The 25,627-nt window shown below is 46.0% G+C and overlaps 1 protein-coding gene across 3 annotated transcripts in view; it reads left to right on the top strand.

Moving 5' to 3' along the window:
• The window catches only part of PHKG2 (phosphorylase kinase catalytic subunit gamma 2), a 64,443-nt gene that overhangs the window by 11,540 nt on the left and 27,276 nt on the right, over nucleotides 1–25,627 (top strand). For all 3 annotated transcript variants that reach the window (XM_029606809.1, XM_029606810.1, XM_029606811.1), the window contains exons 3-5: nucleotides 14,705–14,880; nucleotides 19,961–20,015; nucleotides 20,571–20,636. In XM_029606809.1, coding sequence (XP_029462669.1) covers nucleotides 14,705–14,880; nucleotides 19,961–20,015; nucleotides 20,571–20,636 — 297 coding nt within the window. The remainder of the gene's footprint in view (nucleotides 1–14,704; nucleotides 14,881–19,960; nucleotides 20,016–20,570; nucleotides 20,637–25,627) is intronic.

The following is a 25,627-nucleotide window of genomic DNA, read 5'->3' as shown; positions in this document are numbered from 1 at the left end:
ATTATTTAGAAGAAATATGTATACCACTCTCCTTACTTCTTAAAAAAGCACCATTTATCATGAAGTATTTCAAAGAGGGCAGATATTTTGTCTGAGTTTATAGCCCAGAATCTTCTCCCCTAATTATAATATCCGATCAGCATGCAATCATAATAGCTAAACCAACTCACAAAATGACATGCAAATACATTAGTCAAACAACTGGCCCCACCAATTGAATCATATTAAATGATTCTTGTGCTTACAAAACTACCACAAAGTCAAATTCCTTATTTAAACCATGAGAGGACATTATGTGTAATTGATAATTCCAAGTTTGTATCCTTTGCAACAATAAAGAATCATAATCTTCTAAGGGGTTACAATGTGGTTTCTCAAGTTCTGACAATTTAAGATTGCTAAAAGAATGTTCCAACACCATACAGTGTTGGACTAAAGGGCTTTTACCCTTTTTTTCACTAGACAGCTCTGGTACTCCATAATCTATTACTTATTTATTTATTTATTTAACATTTTTTATATACCACAGTTCTAGAAACAATGTTGCTAATCACTTCGGTTTACAAGTAACTTTGGGATGACAAAACATATGTGTGTCTTACAGAGAACAGGAATATGAACTGGGAATGGTTAAGATAAATATAAATATATATAACTTCCAAACATTAAACATTAGATTATTATACTTCAAAACAGGCACAATAGTATACTACACCTCCTGACTGCTGAACAATTGAAGACAAAACTGTACATTGTTCACAAAGGAAATGACCCTTGATGGAATCTGCCTTATTATCAGAGATATCTACAAATAAAAAACATAGATCACACCACTGTGTCTGGAAGGTTGTGTGCTCTCTTGAAAACAAACAGATAAGGAGAGGAAAATACAGAGTGTAACTGTAAAATAGCCCTTTGACGACATATATTTTGTTGGACATAAGAGTACGGGAGTATACGCATTGGATAAATGGAAGTTGGATCCTTTGTTGAATGTAATAATTCATGTTGTGCCCACCAAGCTCTTGTATAGGCTAGTTTGACATATGGGGGATATCATGTATCAATAAATCTGTATTTCATTTCTAGAGTGTGTGCCTAATATTCTGTTACTGAGGAACACAATCTGTGCAGTTAAAAATTGGCCAAAGAGTAAATTCTCCTTTAATTTTCTAGAATGACAATTGCAGAAATGCAAAAGTGTGTTATGATCATTTTTTTGCGATTATATATAAAAAGTAAAGTTGTTTTTTTGCTCTAAAGTAATATTGTCGTCTATTTAAGCAATTGATGAAAAACTGTGATTTATATGAAAATTGACAGCTCTCATCTTAAGAATTTAGCCATGTAATTCCAAAAGAAGATACTATTTCCTGCCCATTGCACCAGGACATCATCAGTATAGTGCCACCAAATCTGAATATTATGTTTATAAAGGTAAATAGTTATAAATATACCTCAAGATGGAGCTATTCGGGTTATTAGGGAGGTATTCAACCAAAGAATGAACCTCCCAGGATACCTACATCCTTTTTATGTCATTTAGTTTCTATCCTTTTTTTTTTTTTTGTTTTGACACTATTACCAATGGACAAAAAAATAGATAAATTGGAGAAAACTATTAAAACTCTAGAAGAGAAATCAGAAGACCTAGAAAACAAGTGCTACTAAAATATAAGAATACATGGATTACCGGAGTCCAGCAAGGGCTGTGACGCAGTGGCTTATATTTCAAAATGGCTGCCGGAACTGGTAGAACTGACAGTGAAAGAAGGCCAAGTTAAAGTGCATGGAGCACACAGGTCTTTGGCTCCCCAACTGGGCCCAAAAGGAAAACCCAGAGCAATCATTGTCCACTTGCATAATTTTTCCGATCATACATTAATAGGCATTTAAACTAGAGGGTGGGGATAGCAAAAGGTGGCCAGCAAAATTAGCATGTCATCCTCAAGCAATACAGGAAGTGGGAGATGAGAATAACAAAATCAATCATCTCAAAAAAGCAGAAGAGCATCAAACCAAGGGAGAAAAGTTGGAAAGCTATGAACACTAATGCTCGTAGTCTGGGCAATAAAATCCCAGAGCTGCAGGCCTTAATGATGAAGGCAGACTTGGACATTGTTGCTGTTATGGAAACATGGTTTACTTATTCTCATGATTGTGATCAAGCCATTCCAGTCTATAACTTGTTAAGGAAAGACGGAGGACAGAAAAGGAGGAGGAGGGAGGAGCTCTTTATGTCAAAAGCAATATCCAAGCACCTGAAGTGCAAGGGATGTGGGGTAGGGAAGAAGCATTATATGCTGTCCTAAAGAAAGAAGATGGTGCTTCCATTTATACTGGTGTGGTCTACAGGCCCCCGACTGAAACAGAACAGGGATCTGACCGAAGTCATCCAAAAGGTGGGAAAGAAAGAAGTGCGGCTCATTAGAGATTTTAATTTTCCAGATGTGGATAGATGTATCAATTCTGGATGCCTTTCAATGGGCTCTGTTCAAAGAAATGGTAGTGGAGCCCATGCGAGAAGGCATAATGTCTCTAAATCTGGGTTGGTGCCCACCTGAGCACCAGCGATCATCAGATCATAATAATATTAATATAATAATAATAATCAGATTAATATTAATAGCATCCCGTATACAATATAAGGCCCTCTCTCTCATCCACAAGGCTTTATACAACCCTGGAATGAACTGGTTTAATGAATCCTTCCGCTTACACCAGTCTAATAAGCCTACCAGACACACACATCTCGCAACCATGCCTATCCCTTCTCCTAAACTTTACAAACTAACATCCACGAGAGCCCGTGCACTATCGATCGCCGGGCCGACCCTTTGGAACACAATGCCAGTTGAATTACGGCAAGAGGAATGCCCTAAATCTTTCAAGCGGAAGCTCAAGACCTGGCTCTTTGCCAAAGCATACACCCCTTCCTCTCCACTGCCCCCTCTATTGTCCCTCTCTCCCCTCACCTCGCCCCTATCCTACCTTTCTCCCCCCTCCTCCCTTCGTTCTCCCCCCTCTGCTTGCCATTCCCCTCTCTCTTCCTAGCATTCCTAAATTTCATATCTCTTAGTGTCTCCACTTTGTACATATGTATATAATTGCAATGTGTATTATTTAATGCAAATTATCCCATGTTATCTCACACCATCTTTTAATCCCATGTTAACATGTTTTATTTGTTCAATGTAAAGCACCATGCCTGGCATCTGTTTGCGTTACACTGTGAACCGATGTGATATCCTGGATGAATGTCGGTATATAAAAATTTTAAATAAATAAATAAATAATAGCAGGTAATGGACTTCTCCTCCAAGAACTTATCCAATTCTTTTTTAAGCCCAGCTACACTAACTGCACTAACCACATCCTTTGGCAACAAATTCCAGAGTTTAATTGTGTGTTGAGTAAAAAAGAACTTTCTCCGATTAGGTTTAAATGTGCCCCATGCTAACTTCATGGAGTGCCCCCTAGTCCTTCTATTATAGGAAAGAGTAAATAACCGATTCACATTTACCCATTTTAGACCTCTCATGATTTTAAAGATCTCTATCATATCCCCCCTCAGCCGTCTCTTCTCCAAGCTGAAAAGTCCGAACTTCTTTAGTCTTTCCTCATAGGGGAGCTGTTCCATCCCCTTTATCATTTTGGTCGCCCTTCTCTGTACCTTCTCCATTGCAGCTATATCTTTTTTGAGATGCGGAGACTAGAATTGTACAGTATTCAAGTTGCGGTCTCACCATGGAGCGATACAGAGGCATTATGACATTTTCTGTTTTATTCATCATTCCCTTTCAAATAATTCCCAACATTCTGTTTGCTTTTTTGTCTGCCGCAGCACACTGAACCGACGATTTCAATGTGTTATCCACTATGACGCCTAGATCTCTTTCTTGGGTGGTAGCTCCTAATATGGATCCTAACATTGTGTAACTATTGCATGGGTTATTTTTCCCTATATGCATCACCTTGCACTTATCCACATTAAATTTCATCTGCCATTTGGATGAACAATTTTCTAGTTCCACAAGGTCATCCTGCAATTTATTACAATTCGCTTCTGATTTAACTACTCTGAATAATTTTGATTGATCTGCAAATTTGATTACCTCACTCGTTGTATTCCTTTTCAGATCATTTATAAATATATTGAAAAGCACGGGTCCCAGTATAGATCCCTGAGGCACTCCACTGCCCACTCCCCTCCACTGAGAAAATTGTCCATTTAATCCTACTCTCTGTTTCCTGTCTTTTAGCCAGTTTTTAATCCACGAAAGGACATCGCCACCTATCTCATGACTTTTTACTTGTCCTAGAAGTCTCTCATGAGGAACTTTGTCAAATGCCTTCTCAAAATCCAAATACACTACATCTACCGGTTCACCTTTATCTACATGTTTATTAACTCCTTCAAAATAGTGACGCAGATTTGTGACACAAGACTTGCCTTGGGTAAAGCTATGCCGACTTTGTTCCATCAAACCATGACTTTCTATATATTCTATGATTTTGAGATTTAGAACACTTTCCACTATTTTTCCTGGCACTGAAGTCATGCTAACTGGTCTGTAGTTTCCTGGATCGCCCCTGGAGCCCTTTTTAAATTTTGGGGTTACATTAGCCACCCTCCAGTCTTCAGGTGCAATGGATAATTTTAATGATAGGTTATTAATTTTTAGTAATAGATCTGAAATTTCATTTTTGAGTTCCTTCAGAAGCCTGGAGTGTATACCATCTTGTCCAGGTGATTTACTGCTCTTCAGTTTGTCATTCAGGCCTACCACATCTTCTAGGTTCACCGTGATTTAGTTCAGTCCATCTGAATCATTGCCCATGAAACATTCTCCGAAACGGGTATCTCATCAATATCCTCTTCAGTAAACACTGAAGCAAAGAAATCGTTTAATCTTTCCACGATGGCCTTATCTTCTCTAAGTGCCCCTTTAACCCCTCGATCATCTAACAGTCCAGCTGACTCCCTCGCAGGTTTTCTGCTTCAGATATATTTTAAAAAGGTTTTATTGTGAGTTTTTGCCTCTACGGCCAACTTCTTTTCAAATTCTCTCTTAGCTTGTCTTATCAATGTCTTACATTTAGCTTGCCAATGCTGCAACAAGTGTTGACTGTGGACAGCTCTATTCTACCCTTTAATGATTTGGTAATCCAGTATGTTCCTTGGACGGTGGATCATTTCTCTTATCTACAACTGTGCCATTATATCAGCTTGTTACCCCAAGGCTCCCTTTCTTAGGAGTGGATATTTAAAATAGAAGATTCCTTCCATACTGAAAGATGAAAATTAACAATCTCCTTAATGTACCAAAAATTGCAAACTTTATATCCGCTTCAGTCTGCGGGTGTAGTGTGGGATAGATGGGTGAAAGAGAGCAATTTTTCCCTTACAGAGAGTCATTCAGTCATGCTTTAAAGGTTTGCAATCTATTTCCTTGAATATATATCTGAAAGAAATGCAGTTTAAATTTTTGCATAGAGCCTACATCTCTCAAACTCTGGCTTTTCATTCTAACCTTACAGATTCTAGGATATGTGTGAAGTGTAAGCAACCTCCAAGTACATTATCTCATGCTTTCTGGGATTATGCTGTAATTAAGAAATTTTGGTGGAAGGCTTTTGGTTATGTCACCAACTTGGTGGGTTATCATGTTCCTTTATCTTCTGAATTGATTCTGTTTAACAAAGATATTTCCAGACTTTTTGTTCAGAGAGGTATTGTTCTTTTTGCACAAAAAGCATTCCTGCTGGGGAAAAAGTCGATTTTGTTACAATGGTGGAGCAACTCTTCACCTTCCTACTGGCAATGGAGCAACTCTCTATATGATATGATGACCATGGAATCTTTGTGTATTTGGAAACCTGGGAACTGTATATCCAAAGTTTGTCACCTAGAGCCCACAGTCTCATACCGAATACTTTGTAGCTCTGATGTATTTGGCCAAGATTCATCCAAGATGATGAGCACTTCTTTACTTTCGTTGTGGGAGGGACACAGGGTGGGATATTCATGTTTGTTGACCCTTTGTTCTATTCTTTGGTTGTGATGGGAAAATGTCTGAGCTTAAGTGCACAAGAGGCAAGCACTCAAGATCATTTGTCAAATTGGCTTTTAGGATTTTCTTATGCATATATGCAAACTTTTTCTGACATAGAGCTATCATGTATCTTAGTTCAAAGTGCTAATTCTGTTTGAATTTAGCAATATTTCATGCATACTTTGTATTTACCAGCTTATATGTCATGGCTTGTTGGTAATGTTGGTTTTTTGAATAAATGGCTTTGTACCAAGATGGGTGGGAGGGGGGATGAGGGAGCGGTTAACAGGGGATGGAAAGTCATGGTACATGTATACACAAATGGCAGCACTGGGAAGGATCAACCATTTGCTTGAATGCTTGCCTGTGTTTCTGGTACCTGGCTGTTGAAATTTAATAAACCATATTCAAAGATAAAACAGTTTTATTAAGCTATTGTTTTCCTTTTTCAATATATTGTTTTTTTTTCTGAGAAATCTGTTAAGCTCTTCAGTTAATACTGTACATGGAATTTTTAGTCAAATCTCTCTCTCCATGGCTGAAAAATGGAACAATTGTGTATCCTGCTCTTGCTTAAGCAGGGCATAGGACAAAGTTATAAAAAGAGCAGAACAAGTATACTTTGTCACTCTAAGGCATGGGGAGCATCACAGGAGGGGCAAGTGAGTGAGAGAGGATGAGAGAACACTGCAAGAATGGTGACAGACTAAAAGGGGAGAGGGCCCCAGAAGGCAAGGGAGATCGAAGGGGCTGACAAAAAAAGGGAAGAGAGGAGATGGGTAACAATAGCAGTGAGACCAAGGAACGACGAGTGAAAGACCAAGAATTTCTCACAAAGCGTGAAAATAAGACAGAAAATCTTAAAAGAAGCAAGATACTTAGGGAGAGAGAAAATATGGCAGAACACAGAAACATAAACACCTGCACCTATAGACTGACAACAGATAATAATTATGGATTACCCAAATATCCCGAGTATATACTGCTTTTATTCTGCACTGTTATCTTCTAATATCTTTTGAAGCGTGCTCACATTTGTGACTCAATCAAATAATATTTCACATGTGATTGTCACAATTATAATCCTTTCCCATCGAAAGTCTTTTTGTTTTCAATACAGATAAAATGGTCTTTGTGTTCTGTTTCAATAATATTTCCTACATGAAAATTTTCATCTCCTTTTTCTAAGACTCCTTTTCCTGATCAAAACCCTGCATGCAGCTTTCTCCCCTGAACCTACCACACCCTGGCACACCTCCAGTACAATAATATATGAACCAAGGGAACAACTAGTCTCCAATTCCTAAATGCACAATAACTAGCTGTGAGGACTATCTTTAGTTATCGTGTGTGAATACTCTGTTAAAAATAACCTTTATTTAAACAAATAGCAGATTAAAGTTGGTATTGCAGTTTTTTTATAGCAAGCTGAAGAGCTTATTCGATAACATAAAGACAACGTGAGCCCATAGTTTGCTGTATAATAAAGGCATGTGAAATTTCCACCTTTATAACACGTTAACCCAAACTTCATGGAAAAGCACTTATCTTATGGCTTGTTATGATTCTTTTCATTTTAAACAAGTCAGTGCAACGCCGACACCACCAACGTTAACGTTTCGCTTGACGCTTCATCAGGGAGGTCTGAGCCCAGACCGTAAGAAGCTGCAAGTAAAAATCCGCCCTGATGAAGCGTCAAGCGAAACGTTAACGTTGGCGGTGTCGGCGTTGCACTGACTTGTTTAAAATGAAAAGAATCATAACAAGCCATAAGATAAGTGCTTTTCCATGAAGTTTGGGTTAACGTGTTATAAAGGTGGAAATTTCACATGCCTTTATTATACAGCAAACTATGGGCTCACGTTGTCTTTATGTTATCAAATAAGCTCTTCAGCTTGCCATAAAAATGAATAAGCTCTTCAGCTTGCTATAAAAAAACTGCAATACCAACTTTAATCCGCTATTTGTTTAAATAAAGGTTATTTTTAACAGAGTATTCACACACGATAACTAAAGATAGTCCTCACACTTCCAGTACAATGCGTGTTATGTAATTATGCATACACTTTTACTCGCGCACAGGGCTGCCAGTTTTCAGCCAGTACAATTTACATGGCTTTTTTTTTTTTTTTTTTTTAAACCTTCAAAACACCCTTCCCTGTACGTACCAGGATCAGTCCAGGACACCTGGGTTGTGACTCCGCATCAGTAGATGGAGACAGAGCAAAACTTGTGGACGGAGCCATATATGCCCCTGTGCCAGTCACAGCCCCTCAGTCTTACTCTGTCTCCAGTAGATGGTGCAGGTGCGGTCACAGCTCCTGCCTGCCCTGGTTCTGGTACTCTGTCAGGGTTGGTTCTCTTGCTTGTTTTTAGGACGGTTTAGGCCATAGTTGTTTTCTTTTGGGAATTTTGCATTTTTGCATTGTAAATTGTCACTGACGTCCCATCTGCCCTGCCTCCCAGGGGGGTTGAGAGGCCATGAGGGGACTACCCCCCCCCCCCCGGTTGAAGCCGCTGCTAGGGTCGAGGACCCGGCTACGCGAGTAGCAGCGTCTGGGGTGACACCGGGGAGCCCGGTTCACTCACCCCTGCTAATCCTGTCAACTATCCACCCAGGACGGTGGATAGTCGACAGGTTTTTGTAAAAAAAAAAAAAAAAAAAAAGTTGTTGATTTTGTTTCCGGCTCTGTTCCTTCGCGTCGCCGCTCCGTGTTGGTTCCGGGGGGGGGGCGCTGCTGGCGGGGGGAGGTCGGTCGCCTTAATTTTACCTTTTTAGTCGCGTGGCTCTCCGTCTCGCCGCGTTTTCGCCGGCATGCCTCGTAGCTGGGTCGTTTGCTCCCAGGGGGTCCCTAGGTCCTGAAGGGACCATTCCTCCGGGTAGAGCCCTTTCTGGGCTACGGGTCGCGGATCCTGGGTTAGCTTACAGCCCAGCCGGGGTGATACCGGGGAGCCCGGTTCTCTCGCCCCGGCTGGACCGCTGCGAGGGACAGCTCCGGGTAGTTTAAAAAAAAACAAAAAAAACAGTGCAGTTTTCTTTTCAGCGCGCCGGGTTCTCTGCTGCAGCGGTCGTTTCGACGTTTCCCATTTTAATTTTCGTCATTCTTCCGAGCAGGCCGCTTGGGTCGGCCTGCTCGACTTGCTGCTCCAGCACCGCGCGCCTCTAGCGAGCTCGGTTTCCTCAGGCTGCGAACAGGGGGGGCACAGGATCGTCGGCCTTGCTTCGGGGGGGTGCTTGTTCGGCGGCAGCCTCTCGCGAGTGCGGTCGGGGACCGTCCGGCGGCCTTCCCCAAGCAGTTCCTGTCTGCCGCGGAAAAAGATTAAAAAAAAAAAAAAAAACGCCGACCTCTCGCGTGAAATTGGCGGGAACGTCGGCCATCTTGGTGCCAGCGTCGAGCGCGACACCAAGCGCGGCAGGTCCCAGGGTTTCCCTCGTTTCCGTTTCCCCCCCCCCAGCGGCCGGCTCCGCGGTCTGTTTGCCATCGGAGGCGGTGGGGGGGAGGGCTGGGGGAGAAACGCTCTTTGCCCCTGGTTTTCTTTTGGCCTAGCATGGTGCTTTTCTGCCCCTGGTTTTCTTTTGGCCTGGCATAGGGCCTTTAAGGCCCGCAGAGTCCACAAGCGACCTTCTGGCCAGGGCGGGGGCCTGAGAGGCCAATCAGTTTGGACCGGACGCGTACTCGGCCGCGGATCGCGGCGGGGCGATTCATAGCCAAACGCCCGTTGCGGTGCCCTTCCCTCCTCCGAGGGGGGCTGGGGGAGAGGTCTACTTCTGAATCGTCGGGTCCGGAGATTTCCAAGGTGTCCTCCCCGCCTCTGAGGGGGGCTGAGAGGGATGGCGCGCCGCCGCAGGGGGCGGCGAGGCAGACACAGCCTTCGGAAGGGGATTACTCTAGCTTGATCCGCCTCTTCATCAGGAAGGAGCTGGCCCCTGATTCCCGCCATCCTGGAGGAGTTGGGCAGCGCCACCCCGCCAGGGGTAGTTTCGGCTGGGCTTCATTCCTTTTCACCTCTCTGTGGCAGCCCTGCTCTATCGAGAATGGGGTACTCCGGCTTTGCACCTCTAGGTCACAAAGGCTATGGGTAAGCTCTCTCCCTTGCCGGAGGTCGAATGATTTCCCTAGGGGACATCAGGGTTTTTCCAGCTGCCCGAGGATAATTTCAGGGCGCGGTATTCGTTTTCGGCCAGGTCCCGCTTTCGTGATCCCAGGACGTCGCGTCCTCAAAAGTCTCCTGGTCAGTCGTATAGGTCTTCTTCCTCCCGGACCCCGCAATGGCAGCAGCAGTCCTTTCGGGGGAAACGAGGGAGCCCTGGCGAGCGCAGGGGCCTAAGCTTCGCAATGAAAGGGGGTCGGCCTCTCTCTCACTCTCTCACCGCAGCCACAGCACGCCGTTCCCAACGTCGGGGCGCGGTTGATTTCAGTGGTCGAGAGATGGGCCGGTGTAACGTCAGACCAGTGGGTCCTCAAGGCAGCACGGCCAGATCTATTCTGGATCTCGGTGGGGTAAACCGATGCTTTCGCGTTTCTCACTTCAAAATTATTTATTTATTTATTTATTTATTTATTTAAAAACTTTTATATACCGGTATTAGTATGCATACATCATACCGGTTTACAATGTAACTTTAAAGGTAGAAATTACAATGAACAGGGAGGGCGAACAAGGAGGAGTATACAAAGAGCAGGAGGTGGAGGAATTAAAGCAATAAATAAAAACTGCAACGGACTATTTACAGGAATATACAAGGCGTAGGCAAGATACTTGCAGAAGTCGGTGTACTTAATCAGGGTAGGCTTGTCGGAAGAGCCAATGGAGTCGATTCGGTCGGTAATTGCTGCAGGGCGGCCCGGCGAGTTTCTGACCTCCCTAGATCTCACGGAGGCGTATCTTCTCATAGGCTTTCAGCCGTCGTTCCAGCACTTCGTCAGGTTCTGCGTTCTAGGACGGCATTGCCAGTTTCAAGCGCTCCCGGTTGGTCTCGCGACGGCCCCCGTACGTTCACGAAGGTGATGGTGGCGGCGCGGCTGCGCCAGTAAGGTCTCCTGGTCCATCCTTCCCTGGACGATTGGTTGATTCGGGCGCAGCCCGAGGATCAGTGTCGGTTGTCAGTTGGCCAGGGTCCTACACCTTGGCAGTCCCTAGGTTGGGTGGTCAACTTCAACAAGAGTCATCGGACACCCTCGCAGACCTTGGAATTTCTGGGAGCCGTCAACACGTAGCAGGGCAAGGTGTTCCTGTCACACGAACGGAGATACGAACTGCCAGCTCCAGTAAGGCGCTTCTTGTTTCTCCGCCGGCCGCGGGTCTGCGTCTGCCTTACGGTCCTGGGCTCTAGGGCTTCCACTCTTGCGCTGGTTTCCTGGGCGTTCGCTCATCTGCGACCGTTACGGTCGTCCTTACTATCTCGCTGGGCGCCGGTTTCCGAGGAGTTCCACTTACCGCTTCCACTAGGGGGACACGCGAGGTCCAGCCCGCTCTGGTGGCTGGATTCCAGTCACCTGTCCTCTGGAGTGTCTCTTCTGGTGCCCAATTGGACGGTGGTGACCGCGGATGACAGCCTCTCCGGTTGGGGAGCGGTCTGCCTAGGGAGCTCGGTCCAAGGCCTATGGTCAGTGTCGCAAGCCCAGTGGTCTATCAACAGACTAGAGACCAGAGCGGTCCGTCTGGCTCTGCAAGCCTTCCTACCGGTAATGCGGGGAAAGGCGGTCTGAGTGTTGTCGGACAACGCGACCACCGTGACCTACATCAACCGCCAAGGCGGGACAAGGAGCCCACAGGTGGCGGAGGAGGCTCAGAGCTTAATGGTCTGGTCAGAGCTACATCTCAGCAACATAACAGCCTCTCACATTGCAGGAGTCGACAACGTTCAGGCGGCTTTTCTTAGCCGGCATCGCCTGGATCCCGGAGAGTGGGAGCTGGCGGACGAAGCGTTTCTTCTCATTTGTGAAACGTGGGGAGTGCCCCACATGGATCTGATGGCCGCGTGGCACAACGCGAAGGCTCCGCGATTTTTCAGGCGACGTCGAGAAAGGGGGGCAGAAGGCGTCGATTCGTTGGCGCTTCCCTGGCCGACGGATGTTCTGCTGTATGTGTTTCCCCCGTGGCGGATGATCGGCAAGATTCTGCGGCGCATAGAGTTGCACCCAGCCAACGTGATCCTGGTGGCACCGGGGTGGCCGCGCCGGCCGTGGTTCGCAGTCCTCATCCAGCTTTCAGTGGCGGCACCCCTTCAGCTCCAGGGACTTGGGGGGTCTACTCCATCAGGGCTTCGTCTGTTTGGAGGATGCGGATCACTTCTGTCTCGCGGCATGGCTGTTGAGAGGAATCGGCTGAAGAGAAAAGGTTACTCAGATGCGGTGGTAGCCACATTGCTACGTTCCAGGAAACAGTTGACGTCCCTGGCTTATGTCCGTGTCTGGGTGGTTTTTGAGGAATGGTGCGTGCAGCGTGGGGTGGACCCCACTGCGGCTTCTGTCTCCGACATTCTGGCGTTCCTCCAGGCAGGTCTAGCCAAAGGTCTGGCTTGCAGTTCTCTACGTGTCCAAGTGGCGGCGATTGGTTGTTGGTGAGGTAAGGTCTGTGGTACTTTCCTGGCTCTTCACCCGGATATCTCCCGTTCCGTCGGGGAGCTAAGCACCTTCGTCCTTCATGGCGTCTCCCCTGTCCGGCTTGGAACCTCAATTGGGTTCTCTCCGTTTTATGCGCGGCGCCGTTTGAGCCCTTGAAACGCGTAACTATTAACGATCTCACGTTGATGACGGTGTTCTTGGTGGCGATTGCTTCGGCACGGCGTGTTTCAGAGTTACAGGCCTTGTCCGATTCCGGAGTTTCTTTGCGGACGGTTCCTTCCTTCCTGCCGAAAGTGGTGTCGGCCTTTCATGTCAATCAATCGGTTGAGCTGCCCGCTTTCGCGGTCAGGGAGCCCTCTGATCCAGAAGCGAGGGAATTACGGAAGCTTGACGTGCGGAGATCCCTCCTTCGCTATCTGGAGGTCACTGATCCATTTCGGGTCACGGATCATCTGTTTGGTTTGTTCTCTGGTCCAAAGAAAAGAACTGCAGCGTCCCGCACGACGATTGCCAGTTGGCCCAAGGAGGCCATTGGTTCGGTGTACTTGGTGCGGGGAAAACCACTTCCCGTGGGTCTTCGGGCTCACTCAACTCGATCTCAAGCGGCGTCTTGGGCGGAAGCTTCTCAGGTGTTGCCTCAAGAGATTTGCAGGGCGGCTACCTGGAAGTCGTTGCATACCTTTATCAGGCATTACCGGTTGGATGTCCGGACTACCGATTCCAGGGGATTTGGAGAGAGGGTACTCCGAGCGGGACTCTCTGCTTCCCACCCTCGGTAAGTTTGCTCTGGTACATCCCAGGTGTCCTGGACTGATCCTGGTACGTACAGGGAAAGGAAAATTAGTTTCTTACCTGATAATTTTCGTTCCTGTAGTACCAAGGATCAGTCCAGGATCCCGCCCGCAGCGCTGCGTTGAAGTAACGGAGAGTCCGCTCACTGTTCTGGGTTACTCTTGTCCGCTTGTTTAGCTCTCTCGGTTGGAGAGTCCGTTTCCAGAAGGGGTGTTTCTTTCCCCGTTCTATTAGCGGTTTATAGCTAGTTTTAGTTTTAGTTCTCTGGTTGTGTTTCTACTTTGACATTACGTATGACTGAGGGGCTGTGACTGGCACAGGGGCATATATGGCTCCGCCCACAAGTTTTGCTCTGTCTCCATCTACTGGTGCGGAGTCACAACCCAGGTGTCCTGGACTGATCCTTGGTACTACAGGAACGAAAATTATCAGGTAAGAAACTAATTTTCCTTTTGAAAATTGCCCTCCCAAGTAACCAGGCAGCTGTTCTGTAAATGCTTAGAAAGAGGAGATGAACTGGATGGGATGAATGACTTGGGAAGGGGGAAATACTGGCGAATGTGCTAAGTAACCAATGTAATCTTAAGCTGTCTGGTCTCTGCTGCTTTCAAGCTTCCAAGAAACAAACGTACCTCACTAGATTCAAATTTTAATGGTATGACAATTTTACATATGTTGTCAAAGTAATTTACAGAATTAAAATAATTAAAGGGAATGATTGGATTTTTTCCCCAATATTTTGGTTTTTAGATTCCATTTATGACCCACCTGTGCATATCTAGGATTTTGAAATGAGTGCTGTAGATGCTTGCTAGAACATCATCCCCCACCTGCTTCTATCCTCTCCCTCTCATCCTCCCTTCTACTCTTTCTTCCCTTTCCCTTCCCTCTTATCTAATCCTTCCAGTTTCCTTTCCCGTTTCCAGTTTCAATCCCTCCTCATTCCTCTCTGCTTCCCCTTTCTCTCCCTCGGGTACCTCTTCATCATCCTATCCTTCCTCCTTCCCCACCACTTTCCTTGTCATTTCCTCTTTCTTACTCTCCACCAGGCTCCTATCCAGCTCCCTTAGATTCCTTTCTGTCTCCCTCTTCCCAAGATCCTTTCCCTCTCTCCTCATGTCCTGTATTCTGAGGGTGCATCAGTGGCCGCTCTACTCTTCCTGCTGTGTCTTTCCTCCATTTGTCTTTTAGCTTTTCGGTGCCCCATTTTTTTTCTCTCTCATTTTGTCTCTGTCTCTCTCTTGGTTACTCACTCCTCCTGTGGGCCTTCTCCTACTCTTTGTGCAGGGGAGTAAGTAGCACTGTTCGCCGATGTATCCTCAAGCAGACAGGGAAGGAGTATGCTGTGAAGATTATAGAAATCACCCCAGAGCGTATGACACCACAGCAGCTGGAGGAAGTCAGGCTCTCAACTGTGAAAGAGATCGAAATCCTCAGGAAGGTGGCAGGACACCCCTACATTAGTAAGAGCCATGCTTGTTTCTTCCTGTGTCACCTTCTGTTTTTCTTTTTCTCTTTGGATCTTATTTATAAAGAGATTTTTCCACTGATTTTTAGATTAAGGTCCACTGTTTCTTTCTGTTTTTTTTGATGTTGCTTTCCGTCTGTTTCCACATATTTCTCTCCCCATTTTGTATTATCAATAATACCTTTTTCCCTGTACGTACCCGGATCAGTCCAGACTCCTGGGTTTTGCCTTCCCTCCAGCAGATGGAGACAGAGAAGTTTTAACAGACTCTGTCCTATACCCCTGAGGTACCACCTAGAGTCTGTCAGTATTTCTCTGTCTCCAGCAGATGGTGGAGGTGCAAAACCCACTTTCCCTGTACGTACCAGGATCAGTCCAGACCGCTGGGATATGCCTCCCTTCCAGCAGATGGCGTCAGAGAAAAAAGCTAAAGGCACCCCCTGATAACCCAGTATGCCACCTGCAATCCCTCAGTATTTCTCTGACTCCAGCAGATGAAGGATGGCATAACCTGAGGTCCTGATCCTTTTACGATCTTTCATTAGTGTGAGGGATTATTCTTTGTATCCCTAGTTTCCTTTGGCTAGATCAACTGTTACTTTAGAAAAAAAAGAGGAAGTAGTGTTTGAGTTTAATAAGGTCAGTCAGCAAGCAGTCGGCTGCAGATCTCCCAAGGGGGGTGGGGGCGGTCTTCCCCCACTTGGTAGCAGGCAAGGCAGGGCCGGGTGCCCTACAGCCTAATTTCCCAGAGAATTTTGGTGTCTCAGCCCGGTGAATAGGGGGGATTTACCGGTGGGCCGGTCCCTCCCCCCTAATGATACAGAAAAGCTTCATTCCTCTGTTAAGAGCCCAGGGACATGTCATTCCCCTGGTTTGCTGGTTTTAAAAGTTTAAAAAAAAAAAAGGAGCATTTAAAAGTTTTTAAACATAGCTGGTTGTAATCTCCCAGGTCTCCAGAGGGGGTAATCGCTTACCCAGCAAATTTTTCTGTGGCAGCTTGGACGGCCTTGCTGCAGGGAGTGCGCTGCTCCGCCTGTGGAGAGCCAGCAGCGCGGCTCTCCCGCGAGGGACTTTGCTTGCGTTGCATCCCTGGGGGGAAGGCCCTTCTCAGGTACCGGGTGCAGGCAAGCGGCCATCCCTTACATGATTGCGAGGGTTAGAAAAAAAAGTCTCCCTGCTCGCAATCAGAGGCTGTCCCCGAGAAGCGCGGGAATGGCGGCCATTTGCCCGATTCTAGGTCTGATACTGCGCATGGTTCCGGGGGAGGAGAATCCCCTCCGTGGCTTTCTCCTGAAAGGCCTCGCGGTTTGGGGGTTGACTCCCCGCCTCGTTCCGTCTTGCCTCCGGTGGGGGGGGGGTCCTTAAAGCGACAGCACCCCTTTTCTTCTCAATTTGTATTATTATTGCATAAAGCTTACATGGAGGCTGAGGCAGTTTGGAATTTGCAGGAGCCTCCACCTGCAAAGCTTCCTAGGCCTGCAGAGGGTACAGTGGCCCCTAGGGTCCAGCCACCTCGTACAGTTCCTGATGCTGTGGTACCGCCATCCCTCGTCCAGCCAGATCCCGATCCTCAGGATCCTCCCACGGGTGATGACATTGACAATGCTGCCCCGGTTGACAGAGATGACCCGCGAGTGCTCTGGTTATTTCGTAGGGAGGAGCTGGACCCCTTGATTCCTCATGTGCTCGCGGAACTCGATATTCAGGCGCTGCAGCCCGTGGCGGAGCCTTCCTCGGGGGATCCGGTCTTGTCGGGTCTTCAGGCTCCACTTAAAACCTTCCCTTTTCACCCGATGCCATTGCAGTTTATGACTCGGGAATGGGATGCGCCTGAAGCCAGCCTGTGAGTTAGTAGAGCCATGGAAAAACTTTATCTGCTTCCGGAGGAGTCCTTGGATCTGCTTAAGATTCCTAAGGTGGATGCGGCCGTCTTGGCGATCGCTAGGCACACAACCATTCCTGTGACGGGAGCGGCAGCTCTTAAGGACCTCCAGGATAGGAAGCTGGAGGTTCTTCTCAAAAGGATTTTTGAGGTATCGGCTCTGGGTGTCAGGGCGGCTGTGTGAAGTAGTCTCATGCAGAGAGCTATTCTTAGATGGGTGCAGCAGTTGCTCACAACTCAGGAGCTTCCCCCGGCGGAGGCGGAACAGGCGGACCCTATGGAGGCGGCAGTAGCTTGTATGGCGGATGCTTTGTATGATCTCCTCCGTACATCCTCGCACACGATGGCCTCAGCGATGTCGGCAAGAAGGCTTCTTTGGCTTCGCAAGGTCGGCTGACATCTCATCGAAGTCTCAGCTGGGTTCCTTCCCATATAAAGGAAAACTATTGTTTGGTGATGACCTGGAGCACCTAATTAAGGCCTTAGGGGACAATAAGGTTTACAAGCTCCCGGAGGATAAGCCCAGGTCTTCTCGCTCTTTCAGCTCGTTTCGGGGTCAACGCAGTTTTCGTGCGGGTAGGGCCCCGTCCTTTCCTCCGCGACAAATGTCGGCATGGTCCCAGTCTTGGGCTCATTCCTTTCGCGGTAGACGGCCTCCTCATGACGGAGCCTCCCAAGGATTCTCCGCAAACAAGTCTACCCAATGAAGGTGCACTGGCCCATTCCTCCGTTCCGGAGATCGGAGGTCGCCTCTCTCTGTTTCACGAGGAATGGGTCAAGATTACTTTGGATCAGTGGGTTCTAAACATCATAAAACACGGTTACGCTTTGGATTTTGCTCGCCCACTACGGGATCTGTTCTTGGTGTCTCTTTGCAGGTCCCGGGCAAAGCAGCAGATGGTATTCCAGACTTTGGCTCATTTGAAGGCTCTGGGGGTGATTGCCCCAGTCCCGCCGGACGAGCATCGGACCGGAACCTACTCGATTTATTTCATAGTGCCCAAGAAGGAGGGCTCCTTCTGTCCGATATTAGACTTAAAGAAGGTCAACAGAGCGCTTCGGGTACCTCGTTTTCGCATGGAGTCATTGAGGTCCGTCATTGCGGCCGTCCACAAAGGCGAAGTTTTGGCCTTTTTGGATGTGACGGAGGCTTACCTGCACACAGAAATCCAAGAGCGTTATCGGAGGTTTCTGCGATTCATGGTCCTGGGCGAGCATTACCAGTTTCGGGTGCTTCCGTTCGGTTTGGAGACTGCTCCTCGCGTATTCACCAAGGTGATGGTGGTAGTGGCAGCGGCCGTCAGACGATGTACTAGTCTATGTGTTTCCTCCTTGGCCGTTGGTGGGAAAAGTCTTGAGGCAAATAGAGTTCCACCGGGGGCTGGTGATTCTCGTAGCTCCGGAATGGTTGTTCGCAGATCTGATCAACCTAGCGGTCGATGGTCCCTTGTGTCTCTGTCACCTTCCGAATTTACTTCGACAGTGTCCAGTATTTTTTGATCAGGTGGCTCGCTTTTGTCTAGCGGCTTGGCTTATGAGAGGCGGCAGTTGAGAAAGAAGGGGTATCCGGATGCAGTTATCTCTACTCTGCTGCACGACCAGAAGTTTTCTACTTCTCTCACTTATGTTCGAGTGTGGAAGGTTTTCGATTCCTGGTGCAGCGGGTTGAAGGTTCCCCCGCACCAGGCCTCTATTGTGCACATTCTCGCTTTCTTGAAGGAAGGCTTAAAGAAGGGACTGGCGTACAGCTCGCTCTGGGTTCAGGTAGTGGCGTTAGGATGTTTAAGAGGTAAAGTTGATGGTACGTCTCTTGCAGGACATCCTGATGTGGCGTGTTTTTTGAAGGGAGCCAAACATTTACAGCTGACAGTGCGTGCAGTGTGTCTTTCGTGGAGTTTGAATTTGGTTCTCCGTGGGCTCTGCGGTCCTCCCTTTGAGCCTATCAAGCGGGCTACGTTGAAAGATTTAACACTCAAGGCGGTGTTCCTCATGGCCATCTGTTCGGCCAGACGAATATCTGAGATTCAAGCATTGTCCTGCAGAGAACTGTTCTTGCGGATCTCGGATTCTGGGGTTTGGCCTAAGACGGTGCCTTCTTTTCTGCCGAAGGTGGTATAGGTGTTTCACGTAAACCAGTCAATTGAGTTACCAGCTTTTCAGGATTTAGATCGGAACTCTCCTCAGGCTCATGATTTGAGGAGACTGGATGTCCGCTGGATACTTCTGCAGTACTTGAAAGTGACTAATGCTTTTCGTTTGTCAGACCATCTTTTTGTCTTATGGAGCGGTCCTAAGAAGGGATGTAAGGCTTCCAAGGATACTATTGCCTAAGGTTGAAGGACACCGTTGCTTCAGCATACTTATGTCACGGGCGGCAAGTGCCAGATGGTCTTAAAGCTGATTTGATCAGATCTCAAGCGGCATCTTGGGCAGAGAGCCAATGTGTTTTGCCGCAGGAGATTTGCAGAGCAGCTACTTGGAAATCTTTGCACACGTTTGCTAAGCATTACCATTTGGACGTCTGGGCTCCGGATGTTGATTTTTTTTTGGCAGCAGTGTGCTTCGAACGGGACTCTCCGGGTCCCACCCCATTTAAGTCAGCTTGGGTACATCCCAGCGGTCTGGACTGATCCTGGTACGTACAGGGAAAGGAAAATTGGTTCTTACCTGCTAATTTTCGTTCCTGTAGTACGAAGGATCAGTCCAGACGCCTGCCCAGGGATATAGTGTTCCGGAGAGTCTGCAAGTCCGCACCATTGTTTTCTCTTTCTGCAGTGTTTTAAAGACTATGAAGAAGCATTCTAATCCGTACTCTGTTCATGTACGTAGTTTTCACAGGTTATTGTTCAGTGGAGTTCTCTTGATCTAGTCATTGGTTGTTTTAAATTTACTTCATTCTGCTTTGATACTGATTATACTGAGAGATTGCAGGTGGCAGACTGGGTTATCAGGGGTTGCCTTCAGCTTTTTTCTCTGACTCCATCTGCTGGAAGGGAGGCATAACCCAGGAGTCTGGACTGATCCTTGGTACTATAGGAATGAAAATTAGCAGATAAGAACCAATTTTCCTCTCTCTCTGCTTCTCTTCCATGCTATTAGTAAGAGATTTTGGTATGATGTTCTCTTTATCTGTATCTTCTGTCTGTCGATGCTGTGTTATCAGTCGCAGGTCTCATAGAGGTTTCTTTTTCAGTTACACTCATTGATACCTACGAGTCCTCCACATTCATGTTCCTGGTCTTCGATCTGTAAGTATTTTGTGATTTCCACCTCATGACAGGAAGTGGTCTGGCTTGTGAGTGAGAAGGGGAGGATTCACTTTTCATGGAGCCTAGATATTAGATATTGTTCTGAGTTTTCTCATGCTTGACTACAATGCCCCTCAAAATAGAATCCACTTATTAAACTCCTGCTTGCTCTCATCCCACCTGTCATCACCCGTGATCTGTGTTCTTCACCCAAAATATATTTTTCTATAGAAGTATAGATCGGGGTAGGCAAATCTGGTTCCATGTACAAATAGGTGTAGTTTTCATGATATCCACAATGAATATGCATGAGATAAATTTGTATACGATGGAGGCAGTGCATGCCAATTTACCTCATTGTGGATATCCTGAAAATCAGACCTGTTTGTGGCACTCCGAGTCTGGAGTTGCCTACTCCTATTATATAATGTTGCTTCTAGCTGTGCCTCCCTGCCCCGTCTCTCCTTCTGCCATCTCTCCCTCTCCCATCTCTGCAACCCTTATCTGTCTCCACACTTTCAGCACTTGTGTTCACAAAATGTCTTCTTCTGACAGAATGAAGCGAGGAGAATTATTTGATTACCTCACTGAGAAGGTGACCCTGAGTGAGAAGGAAACCAGGTAACTTTTCTCCCCTACAGCTCTGCACATTGAAATGCTGCCCTGTGCAACCTGGCACGACCTGCTTGGACAGGATAGGAGTGCAGAAGCTTTGAGCTTTCCCACAGGAAATGCTTCGTCACCATTTGCAACAGCTTCTACTAGAGGAAGATGATGGAAGTGCATGTTGGGTTTGAGGCCAAACTAGGGATTCCTGACCCAGGTCTGAAGCAGTGTTTTGTGATGAAAGACAAAAATAGACCCAGCTATAACTTTCAGAACAGTCCTCGGGATAAAGATACAGGAGTAGAGAGCAATAAGCAAGGTCATAGAATAAACAGAGTTGAGGACAAGAAATGTATACAAGGGATTGGAAGGATGGGAACAAAGCAGAAATAAAAGTAACAACAGGAGTAGATTAGTAATGAAGCAGATACAGGAGCTAGTCGTTTGTCCAAGCTGTTGTACCATCAGGGAGCAGATCAGGAATATTTGCAGTTGATCTGGGTTGGTTCCTGCTGGTCCAATGAACTGACAGCTGGGCTGATCCAAAGCAGATTCCACTTGTATTGGAGAGCATACTGAGAAACATCCAGCATATGGATGTATAACTCGCCATACAAGTCCTTGAGCTGAGAAGCCACAGGATGCCAGATCAGTATCAGCCAACCTTGACAGTATCTTCCTCTGTTCTGCCTTTTCCTTTCCCCTGGTCAAATCCTAGGATACTTGGATTTGGTTTCTCTGGATGCAAATGATGGAAAACGTGAATCGCTTCAGGGCATGTATATGCCTTACTGGCTCCCACTTGTGCACTTTGGGATAATAGCCCATTCAGCCTGCCAGGTAGTGAAGATGATCTTGAATATGTTAGAGATCAGAATCTCCTTCTCAGGAATTCTGCCTGACTCTAGATAACCATTGGAGGTGATGATAGGATGTAACGGGAAGAGCTAAGTATGGTAGGGTTTGAGCAGAGCTACATATTAAAAACAAATGGATTCACATAAGAATAGATAATGGAGCTTATAAAACCACAGAGTTGATTTGTTTAATTGTGGTAAACTGTTTCAGTTATTTGTGGCTTAACTTGGTGGAAGGTCATTCAGATTTCAGACGCTGAACAGAGAGCCAGACCTTATTACCAGAGCTTCTGGTTTCCTGTAGCAGGTTTTTCAAAATTCTGTGGCAAGTATATAGCAAATTTGTATGATTTAGTATAAAGTTTCAGTCTCTCACTATGCACAAAAGTCTATTTTTTTATTGAAAACCTTTCACATTTTTAAATAACTGCATTGCTCCCCTTCCTCCTTGTGTCTGGGATTCCTGCTTGCATCCTGCTTGGCTGTATGGGCACACTGCAAAAGTGATGTGCTTGAACTGGAAGGTAGTTGCTGTTACAGCAGAAAGCAACCTCAAACAGCAATAAAGAGGTGCAGAGGGAATAGTCTGAGTAGACACATCCTTCTAGCAGGCGGAGCTTCCGAGGGTTCTCTGTGCTGCCCAGGAGTAATGGCTGGAATAAAGATACGGGGAAATGGGATAAATATTCTCCCTATAAAAATACATTTATATAAATAAAACATGATTTTCAAAAGTGCAAAACATGCCATTCAGTTGGATCAGGGTAAAAGCAACAAAGTTAGAAGAGGCAAGTCTCTATGGCAGCTCTCTTGTGCCCTTGTGACTGAACTGGTACTGGCTGTGCTGACTGGCGGTCGGAGAGAGCCAGCATGGCATTCAGTGGTTCCAGGCTGAGATGGGTCATATTGAATCGGCCCTGCAGGCACTATCAGATAATTGAATTATGCTGCTGGGGAGCTTCAGGTTTGTTGATTCTGTGGAGGCTTGTAAATTATGCAGCAACAGCTTAATTATGGGACACTACCTGTTACAGATGTGCAGGATTATATATATTGGTTTGTCTAGTTATATGTAGATATTCTTGGCTTCTATGAGGTGACAAAGAAGGCTGAAATTCCATTTGTTGCGCATTATAGGTTCCACCCTTGTTTTCATCCTATAAAGTAGCAACAGTTAAAGGCTCCTGCAGAGAGAGTGGACAGCCCATCTACATAATATTCACTTTCTACAGTTCAGGTTCAGATGGTTCTGGCTGGGACTGGGAGTACCGCAAAGGTGACATACTTGATCCTTGGGAAGGAGGGAAGATGACTGCCACAACCATGACATTGCTTGCTGGCCATAGAGCAGAGCTAAGGGATTTTCTCGTGGGAGGCATCCTTCCAGTCCTTGGGACTGGCAAGGGTGTCTTGGTGCCATCTGGACCTGACATCTGAGGTGGGGGATTATGAAGAAGGAAAAGGAGGGGGAATAGGGCTAGATGGACAAGTGCACATGTTTATGGAAAACATTTGCTGATGGTAGCAGAAAGGCTTAATTATTCCAATGGAAACTGCAAAGACAGCAGGAATGTGCCAGAATCCAATTTACCCATTTCAGCTGGTTGGTTTACTGTGAATGGTGTGCTGTGGAAAGTTGCAGATGTATTTCCCAAAGGGTCTTGGGTTGTTACCAAAATCTTTAAGTAAACTTCAAGCTATAGTCCAAAAAGATGTTCTCTGTGTTACAATCTGCTCCGCCAGAGGGAAGGAGTTAGCAATCTGTTAGGATCTGCTATGCTGATGAGAGGAGCAAGCAGATGAGAGTTAGCAGTCTGTTGTGCTCAGCTCCTGAAGTGGGAGGAGTGAGCACTCTAATGTAAATAGGTGAATCCTTGGGCCGATGGCAGATGACAGCGCCCCCAGGAGGATATCCTGAGAGGGACCACCAGCTAGGCTGGAGTATGGAGACAAACCCAGAGTTCTTTATTAGACAGGAAGTAGAACCACCAGAGGTGGCAGTAGTGAGCTGATGTGCCAGGCAGGGCTGAAGTCCCTCACATACTGGAACTGCGATCCCAGGGTTGTTGAGCTGTAGAGAGACTAAGATAGTGAGTAGACAGGGTATGCTGTATACATAGCCAGTAGTAGATAACACACTCACATACCCTGTTTCCCCGAAAATAAGACATCCCCCGAAAATAAGACCTAGTAGAGGTTTTGCTGAATTGCTAAATATAAGACCTCCCCCGAAAGTAAGACCTAGCAAAGTTTTTATTTGGGAGCATGCCCGTCACACAGAACACCAGAGCATGCAGCTGTGATTTTTTTACCCTGCAGGATTCACAGTTAGTTGTCATCACAAACCAGCATAACCAGACAACTATTCAGAATATGATAAATGTTCATTTTTTTGTTCAACAATATATGTGAATTCTTCTTCATGGAAAAATAAGACATCCCCTGAAAATAAGGCCTAGTGCATCTTTGGTAGCAAAAATTAATATAAGACACTGTCTTATTTTCGGGGAAACACGGTAGATTCTTAAAGAGGCTCCGTAGCTGGAAGAAGTTAGGCCCTCGAGGAGCGAGTACCTGGTTCCAGGGAAAGCTCTAAGAGAGCGGTGGTAACTCATGAATGTCTGTATCTGCGATAGCTTCCAGGCAGTAAAGAATCATATTTATTTATTTATTTATTTATTTATTTATTTATTTATTTATTTATTTATTTATTTAGGGCTTTTAGATACTGACTTTCTTGATACAAATCAAATCAACTCGGTTTACATCGAGCTAAAGTGGTTAACCGTAACCAATTAACAAGAGGCAGAATTTGATGAAGCATAAAGTTACCTTATAACAGGGGCGCAAAAACTGGGGATAGGAAAATAAAGGGGGGAGAACAGAGATAGTATACTATATACAGGTAAGGGTGTGGGAGGGAGGCAGAGGAGCCAACCTCATTATAACATATTTGTGTCTTAGCGCTTGTTTAATTACAATGGAGAAGGGAACAATTCTGAGTCAAGCTATTGGATTAGGAACAGGGAAAGGTGCGACCGAAAAGCCATGTCTTGAGTTTCTTTTTAAATGTTAGGAGACAGGTTTCCTGCCTGAGGTCTGGGGGCATGGCGTTCCAGATGGAGGGACCTATCATTGAGAATGCCCGGTCTCTGATGTTTGAGTGGTGCACCGCTTTGACTGGAGGAACGTGTAAGGATCCTTTGTAGGCTTCCCTTAAGGGTCTGGCTGTAGAGTGAAGTTTGAGAGGGTGTAGCAGATCGAGAGGCGTCTGATGGTGAATGTTTTTGTGAATAATTGTAAGTGATTTATGGAGAATCCTAAAGTTTACTGGGAGCCAATGAAGATCTTTTAATATAGGGGAGATGTGCTCTCTCCGATTAGTGTTCATCAGGATTCTTGCCGCCGCATTTTGAAGCAGCTGGAGGGGTTTTATTGTGGTAGCAGGAAGACCTTGCAAGATGGAGTTGCAGTAGTCGATCTTAGAAAAAAAGATGGCTTGGAGGACCGATCTGAAACCATGATGGAAGAGGAGTGGCTTGAGTTTTTTGAGTACCTGTAGCTTGTAGAAGCACGGATCTTTTTCAATGTTTATTAAAACAGAGACATATTTAAAAAACTTGCCCGACTCTGGCCGAGTTTCACGGCTCAAAATGCCGCTGCCTCAGGGGCTACAAGCAAACCAAACAGAAGTCAATATCAATATCAACAAATCAAAAGTTAACAATTAACAACATCATTAAGATCTCATAAATATTAAAAAGTCTTTAATAAAAATTAAAAACCTTTTTAAATTTTCACTAAGATCTAAGATATTGATCAAAACTAAAAAATGTAAATAATCTTAAAATGATGACAAAATTAATTATAATATGTTCGTATTATAATTAATTTTGTCATCATTTTAAGATTCACCATCAGACGCCTCTTGATCTGCTACACCCTGCTACGCCCCCGCCGGCACATACTTCGGAGCATAACACAATAAGGGGTGAGAAACCAATGTGCACTAACCTGGGGAGAGAGCTTGAGGTGATTGTGTGTGATGACCTCAAGGTAGTAAAACAGGTGGCGGTCAGAGCCAGAGGGATGCTAGGGTGCACAGGAAGAGGCATAACCAGGGCAGGCAACTGGCAAGTCCTCATCTAG

This window comes from Rhinatrema bivittatum, chromosome 6, assembly GCF_901001135.1.
Source record: "Rhinatrema bivittatum chromosome 6, aRhiBiv1.1, whole genome shotgun sequence".
Taxonomy (NCBI): Eukaryota; Metazoa; Chordata; class Amphibia; order Gymnophiona; family Rhinatrematidae; genus Rhinatrema; species Rhinatrema bivittatum.
The sequence above is the reverse complement of the archived record's forward strand: the minus strand, read 5'-3'. Positions and strand labels throughout refer to the sequence as shown.